Source organism: Dipteris shenzhenensis, chromosome 13 (assembly GCF_047967505.1).
Source record: "Dipteris shenzhenensis isolate YYH24624 ecotype China chromosome 13, Dip_SZ_1.0, whole genome shotgun sequence".
Classification (NCBI taxonomy): Eukaryota; Viridiplantae; Streptophyta; class Polypodiopsida; order Gleicheniales; family Dipteridaceae; genus Dipteris; species Dipteris shenzhenensis.
The window spans coordinates 46,735,151-46,755,731 of record NC_141608.1 but is presented as its reverse complement, the minus strand read 5'-3'; the positions used below and the strand labels follow the sequence as shown (position 1 = coordinate 46,755,731).

The following is a 20,581-nucleotide window of genomic DNA, read 5'->3' as shown; positions in this document are numbered from 1 at the left end:
CGTATGCGGAACTGCGCGACTTCATTGACAACTGCAATAGGCGTTTGCCAGCTAAAAGAGAGCCGGGAGGCTTGAGATTCGCAAATGGTGCGTAATGCTTCCGAAAATTTAAAAAAAACACAACAGTTGAGAAAAAGAATTAACGAGTTGCAAGAACAACAAACTCATCATCGATTGCACTTCTCCTGCAGGACTCCTCAAAGAGATCCTTGTCGAGCTTGACATTGAGTTCGACGAGACCGATAGGATGATGGAAAGTTTGGAGGGCCAGAAGCTACTAGACACGAAGACGAAAGGAATCACAGCGTATGCGTGCGAGCTGCTGCATTACGGGTACAACGTATCCTTGCAGTTGCTGAGGGACACAACGCGCGATCAAGCAACGGCTATACTCGAACAATTCATGGAACAATTTGGAGGGACGCACGACGCGACGCACCCGGTGACGACAATGGAGAAGCTAACGTATATTTTCGACAGGGACTTATATGAGGAGCGCTTCGGTATTGGAAACGATCCTTTCACGCCAACAGAGAAAAACCAGGGCAAGTAAATAAATGCATTCTATTTTCGACAGGGACTTATATGAGGAGCGCTTCGGTATTGGAAACGATCCTTTCACGCCAACAGAGAAAAACCAGGGCAAGTAAATAAATGCATTCTATTATGGAACTCAAACGGGAAAAAAAAGTCTGAAAACCTCGATGACTAACGTAACTGTCAATGTTTACGCAGGTACGACATTCAAAGACGCGAGCCTCGAGATGAAGGAGGAGCCTCCACTGAAGCGCCCGCGCAAGGGAATCGCGCGAGCCTCGTCGTCTACTGCATCACGTGCAAGCCCAACAACAGAAAGTACATAGGGAGCACGACGGACCTGCCGCGGAGGATCAAACAGCACAATAAAAAACCACCGGCGAAAATGAAAGAGGACTTGCAACGTTACAAGCCCTTCGAAGAAAATTTCGAAATCAAAGTTTTGGAAACAACAGACACCGTAGACAAAGCACAAACTTTAGAGCAGTACTACATAAGGAGCCACAACACAGTAGGTCCATTAGGTTACAACACGCTCGAGAGCCATCCGGCCAGAGTGCGGAAGTACTATTTCCTAAAGCGTAGGAACATAATTTGACCCAAAAAATAAACATTTGTGCCTTCAAAAAAAGGGATCCAATGAAGTTGCAAATGGTGCTGGAACTTTTGTCGTACATGCAATGCAGCTTTGGGTTTGGATTTTTCCTGTCACAGTTGCATGCTTCTGGCTCAATTTGGTTTTGATTTATTATTTATACATTTCTGAAATACATCTCCTCGTCGTTCGCTCGAAGTGGAATGACAATAGATTTGCTTACAGTGCAAAGAATAGGAATTTGTCTTCCTCCGAAAAAAAGAAAAACTACGTTTTACTGTCGACATGAACAACATCTCTAAAAAAGGTTGCATGCAATTGAACATCAATCTTCTGCATCATTTCTGACAACGTAACTCATGTGAACCTCAACAAGATAGCAAAAGAGAGAAGTATTCATCAAGAGCCCAGCTGGCCAAGCACTCTAGTTAAGAGCTATTGCAAAGGGATGCCAATAAACTCAAGGTAGTAAAACAGCTGCTTGATTGAAAACTGATCGCGAGATTAGATCATTAGTGGATATATATATGCATAATATCATCAGTCTATTTATCACTTTACAAATATCCCCAAATTATATTTTGTTTTCTTTATGTTTAAAAAATCTTTTGTTACAATGGTGAAGATAGCCAAATTTAAGTCTACCACCAGGTTGTGCAGATTCTCAGCTTCCCTTATGCATGTGAGCTGTGGTTTTAACGAAAGTCAAACTGACTCTCTTTCTTTGAAATGAGATGATGTACGCAATACAGCTGCAGTAATGGTCACATACTGATGTATTCTCAGTAGATCTTGGACTAGTTCAATAAGCCAACGGGTGTTATAAATAATGATAACGACTTCATGAAGGAAATCATATTTAATCTAAATTTGCGAGCGCGTTGCACAAACAACCACAGAAACGGTAGAGGGCACACATTACACACGGTAGAAAACATCTTTTCAACTAATTGTCGAATTTGCAACAGCATCACTACACATGGTCTAACAAAGTCAGAACGGTCACGAACTGTGAGACTGTTATTGAAGAATCTTCTGTAAGTCTGCAGTTGACAATACACATGCATTGGTGTCCAACTATTACTTTCCTGTTGGCCTGAGAAATAGATGGAAAAGTGGCTGTTTAAACAGGAGGTGGAGTGCGCAGACATGAATTATTTGGGGGAACTAAGATTATAAATAGGATACATAGGCAAGAGACGTGATGGTCATTTGTACAAACTATATCTTGCAGATGCTGGGATGGCATGCAGAATGCCCATTGAAGTCCATTTACAGCAGTAGTAAACTCTTTCAAACACTTCAGAGATGTATTCTTGACAAGAGCCAGCATTGTATTGGCCCTTCCCTGACTCCGACCTGGTATCGAAATTCCAATCGGCATCATGAGTTGCTTTCAGTTCCTACATAAGAGCCTCTTGTAAACATGCTGCGAAGAATAAAGAATAACTTGTACCAAAACTTTGGAAAATGGAAAGCAGTATCTGAACCCTTTCCTCCATCCAGCAGCAGTTGGGAATTGCATTGAAAAACTTTTGTGTGATTTTCACCAGTTCAAAAGAAGATTCACCAAAGCACAGCCATCATTTGCTCCCCATAGCTTCGATCCTTAGGTAGCCAAGATCTGCCTCAAATTTGTAAGAAATAATCAGAGCACCCGCTGGTGAGTTGTTAACATCCAGGGAGACGTGGGCACAAGGAGGGACAATGTTTACACGAACAGTTCACGCACTCATCCTAAGAAGGAACAACTGGATGAGCCTTGCTGCTGTTTGAGGTTCTAGCTGGTGCCCTTGACTTACTTTGCAGTCCTACATGAGGCTTCTTGTGACCCTGACTTATGTTATTTTCCTCATCCTCAAAATCATAACTAAAATTAATGTAGTCTGATAAAACTTGAGGATTTTGTTCAGAATGGAATGGAGAGTTTGGGGTCCGCCGGGGACTTGGGGACGGTGTTGGAGAGGAACTAGGTGTTGCAATGGGAGTGACATATGGAGTATTAACAGATAGATTTAGTGAATAGCCTCGCCTAGTGGCCCGAGTCTTCACTGCTGGAGGAGGGGGGGGCATAGCACGTCTGGTCAGGTCGTCAACGTACAGGACATCATCGATGCGTGCAATAATGTTAAAGGCCAAGCTTTCCATCACTCGTGAATAACTTTCCAGAATTGATTGTCCAACATCCTACATTATCAAATGTGCAAGTCAGCAAATGATTGCGATTGGTTATTGAATTTGAGACCTTGCTGCCAAATTCTTTTATGAATCATAAGCTCCACATATTTTACTAAAGTACCAAACACATCCACCCAACTGAGAATGATCGAGAAGGGAAGAGGGGGGGGGGGGGGGGGGAGAGAGTTAGGAGAGGGGGCTAAATAGCTTTTGACAGATGCAAAAAAGAACAGAAATCACATCATAATCTGAACCACGACCCTTTGAGACCCCTTCATTGAATTAAAGGGCATGAGAAGTTAGAAAGAGCCTGTTTGACATTAAGTACCTTATTGTACTGGATCTTGGTCACATCTAGCAGGGATTGCCGTAAACCTGGAATTTTTTGCTTGAGGCACAGCATGATGCTTTCTGCTCTTCCAGCAAGAAGTTCCCTCCTATCCATATCTGACACTAGTTCCTTCACAATGCCCCAAGCATTTTGCTTGGAGTCTTTTGTTGATTTATGTGAAACTTTGGGCTGCCTTCTGCGCCGCCACATGTGAATAGCAGCTTCCATCCGATTTGCCACATCAACTGCTTTGTGCTCAGTTGACAAATCAAGTGTACAAAGAAGTGCCTCTGCAGAGAAATACTCCGACGTAATGTGCCTGTAGATGTTCTCTCCAAGGCTTGCCTTCCCATTCTTATCACAACACAACCAAAAATGAGACATTTCAAGATTTTAGCTCTTACAAACCTGGAGTTTGAAGAGCAAACTCCTGACTCCTGGATAATAATAAAATCAACACGTTTACAATTGAACATCAATGAACCTTTTTACCACAATATGGATGCTAGCCTGCAAACAGCAATGAAAATATGTATGCTGCGTGTCTATCAGTTTCCCTCAAAACTGTGCAGCTCTTAATGTAGTACCTTTGGCAGTGCATCCCAATAAACATCTGGGATTTCCATTTCAGATAGAACTTGGCTATTTATTGCCACAGCAGCCTTAAGTATCTGACTTATACACTCGCGCTGATGTTGTAGGCGTTTTCTTCCTTCTTCTGACAGACCATTCACTGGGACTTTTGGAGTGGGTAGCCACCACTTCTCCTCCTGTCGCTGAAGAAGGGGCCTTTGAATGCTCTGACCATCTTCATCAGCAAGAGCGATTCCTTGATCGACGTACCAAAATTCTGTTTCAGCAAAACAGTCTAAAGATTCCTGCAGAAGAGAACAGAGAGGTTAAAAATATCACTGAAATATAGACTTATCTGTCAGCACACAAGCATTTATGTAAGTATCACAGAGTTCACATACCAGAAGCATTGCATCCAGCTTCCTTAGTGCGGGAAGGTTAACATGAAGATCAGAACGAGGCCTGGTAATCATCACCTGCAACAATACATGGGAAGACTTTGAGATCTGCAGTAGGACTGGCCACTAGACACCAAAAAATGAATAAGAACTGACTGAACGAAAAAGGGAATAAGAAGCAACTGAATGAAAAAGTGCAAGCACATATAATAGAACCTCAAAATTGCTTCCATCAGGAAAAGTCTGCCAAGAGGGCACAAGCTCTACAATGTGATCAGCAACAGAAAGTAGCCACTCCATCTCTCTTCTCCACATTGTCTTCCGCTCAATAGAAAGAGGCTCAAGTCTCCATAACTCTCCAAAGACAGAAGCTGCAAAATAGGACAAAGACATTTCTTCCTTTTCTTCATGGCTAAATTGCTCACGAGCTCAAACACATCGTAGGAAAGGAAGAGATCATCCAGCACACCTGAGAGATTGGTAATAGAATTGGAAATGGCAAGTGCCGTACAGACTCCTTTTCCACCACCGGACATATCTTCACCAAGGAGTAGCTTAGCAAACTTTTCCTTCATCATCTCAACTTCTGTGATGACCAAATAGTATCCATCAGTGCAGACAATAGATGCAACCTCTAGTAAATTACATTGAGCTTAGCGAACCCTTTAAAAGAAAGGCACATCCTACAACTGAGTTAGTTGCTGGGAGAGCTATCCGTCCAGAATTTCCTTGTAAAGCAGGCATTCATAAGAACTGCCCAAAGTTACCTCTGGCCACAGTAATGGCAATCTTTTAAACAGTCCAGTCTACAGATCGAACCCATCATGGTGTTTCACCAGATGCTTGGAGTCACCAAGCCATAGTTGCGAACAAACTTGCAAACAAACTTGTTTGCATGTTCAGGCAAACGTTTGCCAAAAATATGTTTGCAAACCAGTAATTTTTCAAGCCTTCAAATTTAGGGCTTTGGGTTGCATATTTTGATGCCCTACAATCACTTTACCCTTAATATTGAAATTTTCTTTCTATGCTAGACTTTGGATTAGAAATATTGGTTGTATGAGATTCTATACTGCAGAATAAGGCGAAGGACACATGCAATAATACTTTAGTTTCACATCTGTCTCCTTTTTTTCAAAATGCAAATCAAGAATTTGTGAGTTCAAACTTCAAAGTTACCTATCGTCTAGTTCCTAGCTGCTGTGTATTTTTATGATTGATGTAACTAGCAGGCAGGACGACAAATAATATATAAATCTGAAAAAATCAGCAGGCATTTTACTCTGCCCACGTTGTTTCAAACAAGGTCAAGATGCAAACGTTTGAACCTTGCGAATGTCTGTTTGCAACTATGCGCAAAACTTGTAATTGGTTATCTTATGATTCTACAATTGTTACACATATGCATCACAAAAGAGATCATAAAAATTAAACTACCAGTTCCCGACGAAAATCTCCTCTAGCAGCCAAGTTCTGTGCATGAATATAGAATCCATACTTAATTGTAATTGCTGCAATCTCGTACAGAAGGATAGCAAGAGGATAAATGTACACTAGCGGCACATATTGCGATGGGGTTGCAACTAGCAATTGTGCAACCTCAACTCTGCAGAGCCAGCAGAACCAGTAGACTGGGCAGAGATTAGAACAGACCCTCACGGCTAGAATATAGGTGGAATTGACAGTAGAACCGTTAGGAATGTTGCTCCTCTTTTGTAGCAAAAGATGGCATGACCCTGCAAACCCCCTCATCTCACGACTGTATCATCAGCACAGGTTCGTGACTTTTGTTGCATGTGTAAAACCAGGAGTTGAATTAACGAAAATCGACTCCTCTGACGGAGACGTAAAGGAAAAATAAAAATCTAGCTTGAAACCCAATACTGCCCTTCAATTACAGAGCAATTGACAACGAACCATACGCAACACCAAGGAAACATGAGGATAGCAGCTCACCCGACAGTTCCGTTTCTCTCTTCTCCCTTTTCTCTTCCCAGACAGCACCAAGGCCGGAAAGCGCTGGCTTTGAAAGCACCGTAGGATTTCCTGGCTGACACTTTTCTGCCCTGCCGAGAGGCCATCCCAGAGGAGACGATCCATCTGTGCTGCTAGAACCATCTTCACAGTGTCCATGTTCGCTCGGAACGTCCCCTAAGCTGAGGCTCAAAGTCTCTGAGCTCAATCCATCGACACTGACGCTTGAACTTGCACCGTCATAGCTGATCTGCTCAAAGTGATCATCAAGAGCATCCATCCCCGACATGTCCAATCTTGCAAGTGGGTTGTTGTAAAAATCTTTCATTCTGATGTCAAAACCTGCATTAAGAAGCGTAACCAATCCATTAAGATGCAAAGGCAGCTGCTATGTAAAAGGCGAGGGGTCCAAAAAAAGAACGCCCTGCTGAGCCTAGTGACAGGAGTTTCAACGAGCTCACATACAGCTGTGAGGGCAATTGAGACTCGACGTCCGCCAAACTCGCTATGCATGGGCTCACGAGGCAGGCAGGAAGAAGAGCCCACAAATAAATTATCGGCCAGCAATCACGAGGCAGCGAAACGAGCAGTATCTGGAAAAGTAAAATACCGAAAGCACGCTGGAGGGTAACTACCGAGTCGATACGACCAACAAAGTGGCGCATTTGCTAGGCCGACAGTAGACTTCTTGGAGTAGCGAAGACGAGAACAGTGAATACCGAAGTTTTGCGCAGTTCAAAACGGAATCAGCAAGAAATGGTAAACCAAATTCAAAAAGCTCGCGCGTGCCGAATGTGTGTGTAACCTACGACATGAAGCTCAACTTCGAAGCCGTTAGCTCTGCTAAAAACAAGGGGGCCGACGTAGCAGAGGAACCACAGCGGCAATGGTGCTTCACCCTACGCAAATTGGCACGCGAGGGAGCAATTAATACCTTCATCGTCTTCACCACAGGCCCTGCTAGCCATTAGGCAAGCCAGCGCCTCGCTCAATTCCGTCTCCTCGACATCTCTGGCGTCATTCTTCGCATCGTAAATGTATTGCTTCTCTGTTGCCTTGATTCGATCACTCAGTTTGCGCTCCACAGAGAAGTTTGCCGTTTTTGCGTACCCTTCCGAGCGCGTTGTCACCGTCCTTACGCGTGTTGAATTTCTAGGCTTCCGGAACGCTGATGTTAGAATAGGCTTCCGGAACGCTGATGTTAGAACTTTTCGTATCCGAAAGACCGCTACTCTCCAGCTCTCAAGCAACAAGCCGTAGACCAAAGGTCCTCTCCAGATGCTTTGGGCAGAAACTCTCCGGACAATGCGCTTCGCGTGGACGAGGAGGGAACACTCCCTTCTTTTCTAGAGAGCCGGCGCTCAGTGCGGTGGAATGATGGCGAATTATTTTCAGATTCGGTGCGACTTGGTGAGGACCATCATACGACGAGGAAGAGGGATCGCTCTCACGAACGAGGAAGGCCCGTGATGCGAGGGTGCGGAAGGGCAAGAGAGAGCAGCAGCGTCAAGAGGGAAAAACGGGGTGAAGGAGATGGGTACGGCAGAGGAGGGTTGGAGAGAGAGGAAGAAGTGTCGCAAACGTAAGAGGCAAGGAGGCGAAGGACGGTCTTCTTTTCTGAGGTCTGATTCTGATCGACTGCAACCCGTGCTGCAAAGGAGCAATAATGGATTTGGAGACAGGAGGAAGCTCTCAAGAGGGGGGAAGGCTGTGAGCTAAAGCAAGCTCAGGGAGAGCTAAAGCTGCAATTTGATGGCCTGGGAAGGAGAGCGAGCTGCTTCTTCAATTGATGAGCTTGGGAAGGAGAGAGCCAGATGCAGAAAGAAGACGAGGGAGCTGCAAGAGAGCTCAAGAGAGAGAGGAGAGCTCTTCTCAGATCACAAGCAAGGAACGTTACCAAAAGGCAAAAGCTCAAAGGCAGGCATGAGGCGTGTGTTTTTGGGGGCAGTCAACAGAGAAACAGGCTTGTGGAGGAAAGAAAAATCTTATATGAAAGGCAGACACAGAAGAGCTCAGAATCTAGAGAGTATGTGATTTGTGTGTGTGGATGTGTGTGTCTACCAGCAGACACAATCGTTGCAGAGCAGATAGAAAATGTTAAAGCTGAAGAAGGTCTCTTGATCAGAGAAAAGAATTGTGGATGAAACAGCCAACAGTTGTAGATGAGAAAGAATTGTACCCAACAATTTCATCTCAGGCACTGGCAAAAAACCTGCAATTAAACACCCAACAATTACACCTCGTCAGAAGTGGCAAAAACCTCCAAGGAAACACCCAACAATTGATACACAGATCAGCTGTTTTGAGTAGCTTGTGCTCACAGAAGCCTCGTTTCTTCCCTGTCCTGACAGACAACCCCTGTCTCCAATCACAACCATCCCTGGCAACCTCCTGCAGTTTGGGTAGCTTGCTTCTCTTGCCACAACAACCCCCAGACTCCAGATTGGAGCTCGGAATTTTTCCATCCACCGGTCTCTTTAATAACTCCCCTCCACACAACCTTAACGTCTCATACAGTCGCCCGCAGCTGCTCAGATGTCAGGATTTATAGTAGCTTCTGTACCAAAATCCTGTTTGATCAGATTAGCTCTTGCAACATCTGATTGTTCTGGGGAACCGCTCATAATAAAAATTTCTTTACTTTGCGCTTCTTCCAAATTATTCACATTCCTCTACCTTTTTTCGTTTTTTAACACTCTTTTTTTCCCAGAGTCACACACCCATGGTCAGACAACCGATGGTCAAACAAGGGCACCCGGAAACACCCTAAGACCACTACTCCGAAGAATTCCAACGATGGCCTAAGAGGCTGTCCCCTTAAGGACAACTAGCCACACCAGCACCACACCATACAACCATGGAGGTGTGGTCCAATGGAGGGAAGGTATCCCCATACAACCATATGCAATCAAACAAGTCAAGCTCACAGCTCGTTACTGGCACCCCCTAAATTGTCTTCTGAAGCTGGTGTGGTGCTGGTGTGGTTGGTTGCAAGGCCGCTTGAAGAATGCTATGGGGACTACCCCATTAAGTGCAAACCCCCCTCGGTGTGGGGGTGGAGGGGGAGGGGTATGAAGAGCACCTCCCCATGCTTAATATCACATACTCAAGCTTGGCATGGCAATAATAGGTCCCCATACCCCCCTCGGTGTGGGGGTGGAGGGGGAGGGGTATGAAGAGCACCTCCCCATGCTTAATATCACATACTCAAGCTTGGCATGGCAATAATAGGTCCCCATGAAAGTTTCTTTGGAATTACATTAGGCCTGGCAAGGATTTTGCAAAGCATTTCATCCAATAACACAAAAGGCCAAAGTCTTCAAGCCAAACCACAACGTTGCTTGGGGATTCTAATGCTCTAGGTTAGCAACACAGCATTGGAAGAAAGAGGCCTACAATTGCAATGTAGTCTGTGTGGGACATATCATTTTGGTTGCCAATGGGGCTAGAATAGCCCTACTAGTAGACATGGGGAAGCACTCAGGCCGCCCCCATACCCCCACTACAACATGGACAAGCATGAAGTGGGGTTATCCCCATAGCTATGGATTTGAGACCGCCTCCTTGGGACGCCATCTTCAAAACATGGTCTAGGGATACCCAACATCAAGGAGGACCTCAGTCACCACGCTGCCATGTACAATGCAAAAATCCATATGGGTTTTCATGTTGGGTTCCTGCAAGATAAATTGCGATGCCTTCACACTACAACACATTGTACAAGCGAAGATGTATTCTTGCATGTGCGGTATGGGGGCAACTTGGCAACCAGAGAACAAGAGTCCATCTAATACAAAAAGCCCATTCAATCCAACAGGTGGTTTTGGCTCGCTTCAGAGAAACATGATAAAGCTTCAATGAACTGCCAGTAAATCATTTGTACAGTTCATGGGGACGAATTAAAAGCATCAAGGGCGTAAAAGGAAAAGCAACACTCTCCCAGGGGAAAGACATAGCGCATTGGAAATCAACCCCAAAACTCTTCCCCAAGGTGAACGAGGTGAACTTACATGTGGATCAACCAAATGGAACCGACCATGGAAGGCAAAGTGTGAGGCTTCCCCAAACGATGGTAATTGCATTTAGTTTGTCATCCCTTTGGAAAATCTAGTTTGTTGGTTGAAGCCCCCTGTTGAGTAGATCAATAGATTAGTGCTAGCGGCGTGGAGTCTGGACTCTGTAGTCCTACATTTTCCGACTGTTCAGGGTCGTCCGGTACTCTGAGTTAGAAGATCATCAATGCTTACGGCTTGTTGGAAATCGTCCAATTTCATCAGTCTATTCGATGATCTTCGTGCAGTTGGCTAATTTATTTGCGTCAATCTAATTAAGCCCAGCCGCAGTTCGGCCATTCATGAGCTCCAGCTCGTTGGTCTCCATCAGCCTATCGAAACCGCGATCTAGCTGTATCTCGGGCCATTTTGCCCCGCGCTCTTCGGTGCAGTCTTTGTCTTCAGCACATGCACGGCTAAGATTAGAAGCTAGCCCTGATTTGACGATGAAAGCGATCGTAGAAGCATCATCTGGTTTGCACTTTCATGCAGGCAGACTTTTTTGCATCGATCGATTCAGCGGCGACTCTGAGAGTCCGATGATTTCCGGCGTAAATTCTGTAGCAATTAGAAAGCTCCATGCCCATTAACGTCGTTTTGCTCACCCTTAGATTATCGTTGGTTCCGATAAATTATTGAGTGGGGACTCGGAACTCCCCTTCCAACATTCCAACCCCCACTGTGGAGAATCCTGGAGATACATTCATCAGTTAAATATGTTTTCGACGGGTCATCGTAGTGCGGGTCGCTCAAGTTTCCAGCCTAAAGTGTGAGCGCGTAGACCGGTGTCGGTGTCAAACTCTTAAAACTCGTCGTCAACAACGCTGCCAAATTTTAAGTTGAAGAGTCAAGGCCAGGATTTGACAAGCGATGCTTGTGTCTGTAGCAGCGGCTTGCTAGTAGGCCGCCAAAGCTGATATTTTCTGGCTCTGTGGCCAAGCAACGACGGATTATGGTCAATAGTGGAGACAGTTCTCGGCGGTTACACAGGCAGCGAGCACTATTTTTCACCAAAGTTTGCACGCGAGCGAGCGATGTAGCTCCTATCATCATGCTGGGAGTGCCGCAACGACACCATTGCTTTCAACGTTCTCTCACAACATGCACGCTCGCAAAGCGCCTTTAAAGTTCATATATTATATATATATCTCAAAAGAGCAAGAAACGTTGCATTGCCGATGCCCTGCCGTTGTCATGAGCGGAGTCCGTGGTGAAAACGTAGAGAAATGCGGTCGGTGAAAAGTGGTTGAGCAGCAGTTTAAAGAGATTTGAGAAGATTGCGCTGGTGTAAGCAAGAGAGGGCGTTAATTTGGGAAGAAACATCAGTGGGAGGAGATGAGAAGAGCTCGCAGATGAAGAGATTGGAAACGGTGGCAGGAGAGTGGGGTCGAAACGCCATTGAATTGCGCGACTGCAAACCAGCGATCATTCAAAGGAGAGCATGTGGAGGAGAAGCGGAAATTGGTTAATAACAAATATTTGCTTGATTCCAGCTCGCAATTTCTGCAAGCATCACAAGCGTGGATTGATCACCATTGCTGCTTCCTTAGCAGAAATTAGAATGCGTTGATTTCAGCAAGCATCAGACGCAGCTTGGCGAAAATATGCCCGCCAATCGAAGATGTATGATTCATGGACTCGATTTCTCCTCGTCGTTTCAACAAAATTCGAAGATTGATGATTCGGTTTGTACTCGGACTTCAACAAAATTCCAACTCCATAGCTTCCTTTCTACCTCTCTTCACGAGCATTTTACTCCCCACATGCAGACACAACCTCACCGCCAGCATCGCCCTCCCTGATTCTAAACAAAAACTCCAGTGACACCACCACCACCACCATCATCACCACTACCATCAGCTTGTAATAACCAGTTCCTCCTCCCCTCGCGTGATTCTCGATCTGCGTTCCCTTGCCCGCGCCGCTCCTTCCGCCCTCCAGGCTCCCTCCCCAATGTCCCCATGGCTTTTGCCACTTCGCCCACACGTGTCGATCGACCCACGCACCTCACCCATCATTCGCTCTCTCGCGCATTTTGCTGGTCTCTCACGTTTGATGATGAGGACCGTGATGATAACATCCACGATCCCGATAACTACATTGACGAAACTGTTCAGTTCAGAATCCAGATCCACAACGGCAGCTGCTGTTGCTGCTGGAGCCTGGCCACACTTTACGTTCCTTGGACGCTAACTCCCGACTCCCCACACTCCATTTTGAAATTCACATGAGACGATTACAGACCAAAACCATTTCGTTTTCAAATTCACACGCACCACTTCAGGCCCAAAAGGGTTGGTTAGTGGCTTTTCCTTACATTGTGACACACCATGACATAAGAGTTTAGAGGGCAAGAAGACCAAAGGAGAGAGCACTTCAGATCATTCGCCTAAGTGCTAATTCAAATGAGAGGAGTGACGTATTTTGGACTTTCCTACATTGCCTAAAGAAAACTAGTAGGGGACCTCCATATGTTGCTCTCGCACAACATGACAGTACCTAGCTCCTCGAGGCTTTAGGCTTAGAAGAAGCAACAAACTCGTCCTTGTGCCAGCATCGCAACTAGTAACTCCAAAATTTCTCAAAAGCTTGTCCAAAATTCAAATATGGGTGGGAAGGCTGGGCAGGGGATGGGAGCATATTGGGCTAGGCTTCTAGGGGGAGGTACCACATAGCAAGCCCTTGCGCCATTTCTTGCATTGTTCCCTCCTAGAGAGAGAGAGAGCAACATCAATTATATGTAATACAGATGTAATCGCCCATACTTGACACAAAAACATTGCCAAGGTTCCAATATGGCACCTAAAATGCAAAAGTCAATTTATAAAGATAGTTATATCACCCTCGTTTGAAAAATTCAAAATCCATCACTTGCTATTTTGGATGGGATAAGAGAGGGAACCTTTTGGCGCTTTCTTTTCTGTTTTAGCTTTAAATGATCATTATTCCAATCGTGATTTCCTCTATGTGCCTTCCATTTCCTCAAAAACTCTTTCACAAAAAGACTTTCACTCCTAGCTTCTATAATCTACAGTAATAGTATGTCAGACCTGCAATCAACTATCATTGCTTCTTCACGGCCTCCTTGATCTACATATTATGGTTTTCTTGACTAATTGTCTTGAGACTCCAGCATACATGAGTTTGTCACTCAAATGCCTTCTATCGCATTGAATATTTGCACATTGCATATGCATGATTGCTTTTGGGGCTAAGAATTTAAAAAAAGGCATAGATTGTAATAACTACATTGAAGTCATAGATTTAGTACTTTTGTAAAATTAGCTTCTCAATGCAATAAATCTAAATCCTATTTGGCAATCCCTTAAAATGTTACGAATCTTTGAAATTCGGAGACCCATTATATCATGTACCCAAAAAACTTTTCATTTCACTCTTTAAAAAATCGGAAAACTTGCACCACCACTATCATTTTTATTGGTCCTCCCCTAAGCCCTCAACTTGAAAAAATGAACCAAGTTTGGACTTTTTAATCATAAACTCTTTTGTACTTTCATTGGCCCATTCCCTCTACATTCATGAGCTAATGGCCAATATTACGAGTAACACACAAAACTGAGGTGGACACATCAATGAAGTGGTTCCTTGAGAAGAGTAGCTTCCTTCTTCATGTTCAAGATTTTGTCTAGTAATAGTCACTTGCTTACCAAGCATTATGTGAAATCTATTATGCTATTTCAATTGCCACGAGCTTCACTATGGCTAGAACACCCACTAAGGGATTAATTTCCTCCTAAAGTCAATTTAGGCATCCCTTCTGTACTATGTTGCCATCAAGCATACGTCAATATTTAAACTCTAGCATTCATTCTTGTTCAAGTCTTAGGGCACAACTTATAGTTGTTGTTTGATCATTATCAAGGGTCCCAAAAGGGCTCTCTATTGGTTTTGATCACCACTACATGTAGATACTTTGGGACCATAAATGACAACCACATAAACATTCATTACCAACTCCAAGGGGTTCACATGGCCTCTCTTGCAAGATCTATAACCACATCTTGTTAAAAGCATCTCTCTCTCTCTCTCTCTCTCTCTCTCTCACACACACACACACACACACACATTTTAAAATTCAAAATTTCCTGCACCACAAAAAGGGTGTGCTTGGTCTCAACAATAAGTCAATCCAATATGTGTATGAGCAAGTCAAGAAGAAGAAGAATAAGCATCTTTTATATCCATGTTGTCTTTGCAAAAGTACCGCCTTCCTTTGCTATCACACAACAAGCACGTCCTGTATTTTTTCTACTTTCAAGTTAAAAATTCACAACCATGTTTGACTCCCTACATACCAAGATACTACCTTTCATCTATGCTCATGTTGCATCTGCGACCTAACTTCTCAACCCAACCCCCCTCAAAACGTTCTCTTCCCTCCCCTCCATCATTCCACTAAGGCACAACGTCTTTGGCTGTATATCTTTTCATGTACACCTTGTAATCTCGTATATATTCTTCGACTTTGTGTAGAGATCTTGTCATTATAACCTTCCTCGACATTGTTTTGTCCCTTAGTCATTATATTCCATGCACTATGTAGTAGAAACATTGCTTTAATTGGCTTAAACCTCTCCTATCATATATCACGTTCTATTTCTACTTGTTATTTCATGGCCACATAGAGTTGCATATCTTGAATAAGAAGGACCTATACACTACTTCCTTAGTTTCATGTTCTCCTTAATAGAGAAAGAGAAATAAATGTATTTTGAAAAAATTGGTTTAGATCTATCATATCATATATCAAGTTCTATCTTTACTTGTGTTTCTTGACCACATGGACTTACACATTTGAATAAGAAAGCACATACATTGGTTCCTTAATTTGATGTGGTCGCTAGTATGGTTATCAAAGAAAGAGAAATAAATGCATGCCAAGAAAAGTTTTCTTTAACCATTGATCCTCAGCATGATTTTCTAGAAATTGAGCACACCATAACATTATGGGTTTATTTTCTTTCAAAAAAAGAGTAGCTAGGAGAAGGGAGAGTGGCCAAAACCATAATTACAGTATAGTACCCAATAGGGAAGAATGCACATGGCCTTAGCTCTCATAATTAAAGCTCTACAAATCAAAAACCCCATTTGGAATCATCATTTCAAGCACACTCTAATCAAATCCTTAGATAGGTATCGTTAACAATATTATGCTAATGCTCCAATGGTTCAACTAATGTTTTGTTAGAGATCCCATGCATCTACTAGTAGGCCAGCACGAGGTAAACACAATCATTCATATTGCATTTCATATGATTCCAAATGGCACCCTCATTGATAACAACTAACAAACAACAAAGGCCACAAGTATTCCTATACATAATATTCCAAAAGCCAACACAACATCATGCCCTCTTGAACTGCCTCCAACTAGAAATTATACTTTCTTGGAGACTAGCAATTGAAATCGAATCTCTCAGCTTGATACTCCTTTGAAAAGAATGCCAAAAAAAAAAGCATATGAAAGAAGTTGGAGACTATTTTATACAAGAATATATCACCTTTTCTAGGTGTCTTGATTCTTAAAAAATCCATCTTTTGTTCATTTTGATATTTATTAGATGTTGTTTTCTCAAAATCCCTCTTTTGCATATTTAAATGTGGGCGACTATACCAATGTGGGTGACCATACCAATGATCCATACACCAGCACTCCCCCATCATTGAATGGTATCTATGTCACAAAGAGAATGCATGACTTTAATTTTTCAAACTTGTCTCAAAGTAGGGCTTTCGTGAACAAGTATGTTGCATGATCCTTGGAGAAATAATGGATTGATTGTATTGGCACCTTCTTCCACGTAATGTCAAGTAAAATGGTAGAGAAAATATTAACGTGCTTTGATAGTTCATGATCTTTTAGATTATTTCTTAATGCCATTATCGCAAAAGATAATGGTAGCACTATCTCGAGCTATATGAAGATCCTTTAAGAGCCACAAAGCCAAATAAATTCACACTCCTTTATGGTAGTACAACATTTTTATGTAACTTTTATGATCCTTTATGTGCAAAGATCTAGTCTTCATACTTTTCCAAGAGTTGTGAAGGGGATAATTATCGTAGACTAGTTACGTAGCCTATCTACCCCTCTCGATTGTCTCCTAAGAAGGACATCATTTGTTAGCCACAAGTAACCCCTTCCAATCATTGTTGTAATGTGTAGCTTGCCTATAATTTGTTCAATAACATCTCTACATTTTGAACCTGATGTTTCCAAAACATGTCACTTGCTAGCTTGTCTTTCTATAATGTCAGAAATCCTGGTATATGCTTCCTAATGGCATGTTCATAGTAGTAAAACCACTTCCCACTACAACACTCATCATTACACTATGTCTTAGATATCTCATCTTTCTTGCTTATGCATATACAAGCGCACGTGCATTAAAATGTACAAGTCAAGAAACATAATTTCTTTAAATACTTTAGTGCACTCAAAAGTTAGATTGTCAAGAGTTAGAATTTGTCATGCCAGTAGATCTAGTTTTAGATAAAATATGAGTTGCTGTATGGACTTATTTAGAGTTGTAAAATGTTTGATCTCTTCTCTGACTTCCAATGAGAAGTTCTATTATTTTGCTTTCTTTATATCAAGATTCATACAATTATTTTATATAAGCTACAAAATGAAAATTATGATAACTTTTTGTTTGTACCATCGTTGTAGATGATTTTAGTAGTTTTTGCACCTTACATGAGATCATTGACCCCAAACAATTGTTTTTTAAATGTGAAAGTTTGTGACCCTCTAAGGAATGCATCATTTCCTTAACTGTTTGTAACAAAGTTTAATATTACCCACTTGGTAGTAGAAGCCTCCAAAAAGTGTGTTTCCATGCAATTGTGGTACATGTTACGATCCACAACACTTCACAACACAATTTATGATGATCAAATATGGGTCCACAATGCAACCTAATCTAATTAGGTTGTCATGAAAAAACACATAATTTATATTTGTGACGCATATAATGCACTTTTAATATTTTCAATGGTGGTTGATGAAAAGGTTAGACAATATATATGCCCTATTTATATCATTATCACTTGTTCTTAGTTTCATAACTAAGTTGTGATGCCTTGCCATTATAATTGTTAATCTTTATGCATAATGGATGAGGCTCACTAGATTGTATGGTGAACATCATTAAGGCATCAGTTCAGAAACTTTATCAACTAGTTTCATCATTCTATTTTCATTACCCTAGAAAGTTTGTCATCATGATGCCATTAGATGATTCCTATTGGCACAATTCTTTGATAAATTTTATCCTAAACATGGCTCTATTTATAAAATGATTTATTACGAGTCCCTATATGACACATCTTCTCTTCAAAGGCTTTGGGTAGTTATAGCACTATGCAATCACTTTAACAATGGGAATTCACACTTGCCTTCGAAACACCTTTACTATATGTCCCTTTGTGATGCCTTCAAAGACATTTTTTAAATGTCATAAGTAAGGTAATGTTGTAAAATGTCCTAAGAAAGGCATTGGTGTATTCAGTATGTCATAAGAAAAGAAATATTGTAATTGCATCATTATTTGGTGCACGTACTAAAATAGCTTGTAATTCTACGTTATAGTTCAAATTGCATGATACTTTAGATTATTATGATCTAAACCTTTGTAATTCTGACATTTCTATGGCCATTAAAATTATTTTCGAATAGAAGAGCTTCTAGATTTAATGAAAAGCCCCCGTGCTAGCATATATGCCCTTTATGTTTTAACACAAAGTAGATAGGAGGCATTACTAGTAGATAGCTTAAAAGGTGGTGAATTGAGTGAACCTCTCCTTGCAAGGATTTCGTAGGGATTTTAACACATTGGTGAAATGTTGGTGTCACCTTGGTCAAAACAAGCAATATATAACCACATTTCAACATTGGCAACATTGGGGGGTCCTTGGGTGTTAAAAACTTGCTCATGATTTAAAGCTTAATAGGATAGTAAGTGAGAGTTGCAACTTGCATTTCAGCATTGGCAACATTGGGAGGTCCTTGGGTGTTAAAAACTTGCTCATGATTTTATATTTCAATAGGATAGTAAGTGAGAGTTGCAACTTGCATTTCAAATTCTAATTGGTCCAACATAATTTAGGTAAAGAAGATATATATATAGGATATATGTATGTATGTATGTATGTATGTATGTATGCATGCATGCACGTATGTATGTATGTATGTATGTATGTATCACAAACTCTAGCTAACTTTCATTGGCCGATTCCCTTACATCTACTGCACCTAATGGCCAATATTAGGTAACACACAAAACTAAGGTTAAAGCCTCAACGGACGATTCATACAGAAGATAATTTCTTTCTCCGCATTCAAGATGTGATGATTGTCTCTAGTAATAATCAACTTGCTTACCAAGCATTATATGAAACTATTATGGCATTCCATTGCCACGAGCTGTCACTATCGCTACTTTGTTTATGCAAACATACAAGCACCCTGTAAGGGGTTAATTTCCCCACATGTGGGGCGTCAGGGAGTATACATTCAAGTCATTATTAAGGGTCCCAAAGGGGCTCTCTATTGAATCTGATCACTACATGTAGATACTTTTGGAGTGTAAATGAGAACCACATCAACAATTCATACTACCTCTAAGGGATTGTCATGCTCTCCCTTGCAAGACCTACAACCACCTCTAGTCACAAAATTTAGTATACCACGTGCATTCAAAAGGAGAGATATTTTCATTCAACTTTTGGGAAAATTTTAAAAGAATTACAATGATAGACGGGTTCTTGTAATTAAAGTTTAGAAGAAAATTGACCTTTGCACTTTATGTGGCCCTAAGGGGATATTTAAATTGGAGCGTTTGCAATGTTTTTTTGTCAAGTATTGCTAACTGCTTGCATTATTTTTAAGTTGTATAAGTGTTTTGCATGAAGAACATCCAAAATATGTCACAAATCCCCTCCTCTCAATTGAATTAGCACTTAGGCATCATGATCTTGATGTGCTTTCTCCCTTGGTCTTCTTGCCCTCTCACTCTTATGTCTTTGTCTATCTAATGTGAGGAAAAGACCTTTGCGTAATATAAGCTTCTAACCAACCCTTTTATGGAATACAATGGTGTGTGTGAATTTGAAATGAAGTGTCATGATTCCCTCTGTCTATGCTTTACATTCCCTTGAAAACTCTTCCACAAGAAAAACTGCCACTCCTAGCTTTTGTAATATATGATAATAGTATGTCTGACCTACAATCGACCTTCCATGATCTACATGTTAGGGTCTTCTTTACTAGTCTTCTTGAGACTCTAGAATACTTAAGTTTGTCACTAAAATACCTTTATTTGTATTGAGTATCTGCACATTACATAATCATGATTGCTTTTGGTATAGGTACAACTAAAAAGCTGCCATAAAGTCATAGATTTAGTACTTTTGGAAAATTACATTCTTAGTGCAACCAATCTAAATTCAAGCTGACAATCCCATAAGATGTTTTGATTTTTTACATTTTGGAGACCCATGATCATGTACCCGAAAAAGCTAAATTTTTCACTCTTCTAACAAAATGGAAAATTTGCGCCACCAATAGGATTTGTACTAGGCCACCATCAACTTGAAAAATGAACCGAGTTTAGACTTTTCAATCACAAACTCTTGCTAACTTTCATTGGCCGATTCCCTTACATCTATTTCCCACCCATGAGCTAATGGCCGATATTAGGTAACACACAAATCTAAGGTGGATGCCTCAATGGATGATTTATACAGAAGAGTAATTTCTTCTCCACATTCAAGATGTAATGATTGTCTCTAGTAATAATCAACTTGCTTACCAAGCATTATATGAAACTATTATGCCATTTCATTGCCACAAGCTGTCATATGGCTACCTTTGTTTATGCAAACATTCAAGCACCCTCTAAGGGGTCAATTTCCTGACATG

At 41.7% G+C, this 20,581-nt stretch overlaps 1 protein-coding gene across 2 annotated transcripts; it reads right to left on the bottom strand.

Annotated features, from left to right (window-relative positions):
• Positions 1–2,090: 2,090 nt before the first annotated feature.
• Positions 2,091–8,798, bottom strand: LOC147895484 (rop guanine nucleotide exchange factor 7-like). 2 transcript variants are annotated; one of them, XM_087383954.1, is made up of 8 exons: positions 7,521–8,798; positions 6,569–6,928; positions 5,082–5,198; positions 4,829–4,983; positions 4,616–4,690; positions 4,229–4,519; positions 3,639–3,995; positions 2,091–3,319 (listed from the first exon to the last, which is right to left on the bottom strand). In XM_087383954.1, exons 1-8 carry the CDS (start codon positions 7,552–7,554, stop codon positions 2,870–2,872), a joined length of 1,839 nt encoding a protein of 612 aa, XP_087240080.1. In that variant the 5' UTR covers positions 7,555–8,798; the 3' UTR covers positions 2,091–2,869. The 2 variants fall into 2 exon arrangements, with proteins under 2 accessions (XP_087240080.1, XP_087240081.1); XM_087383955.1 differs by having other exon boundaries at positions 4,829–4,968.
• Between the last annotated feature and the right edge of the window lie 11,783 nt (positions 8,799–20,581).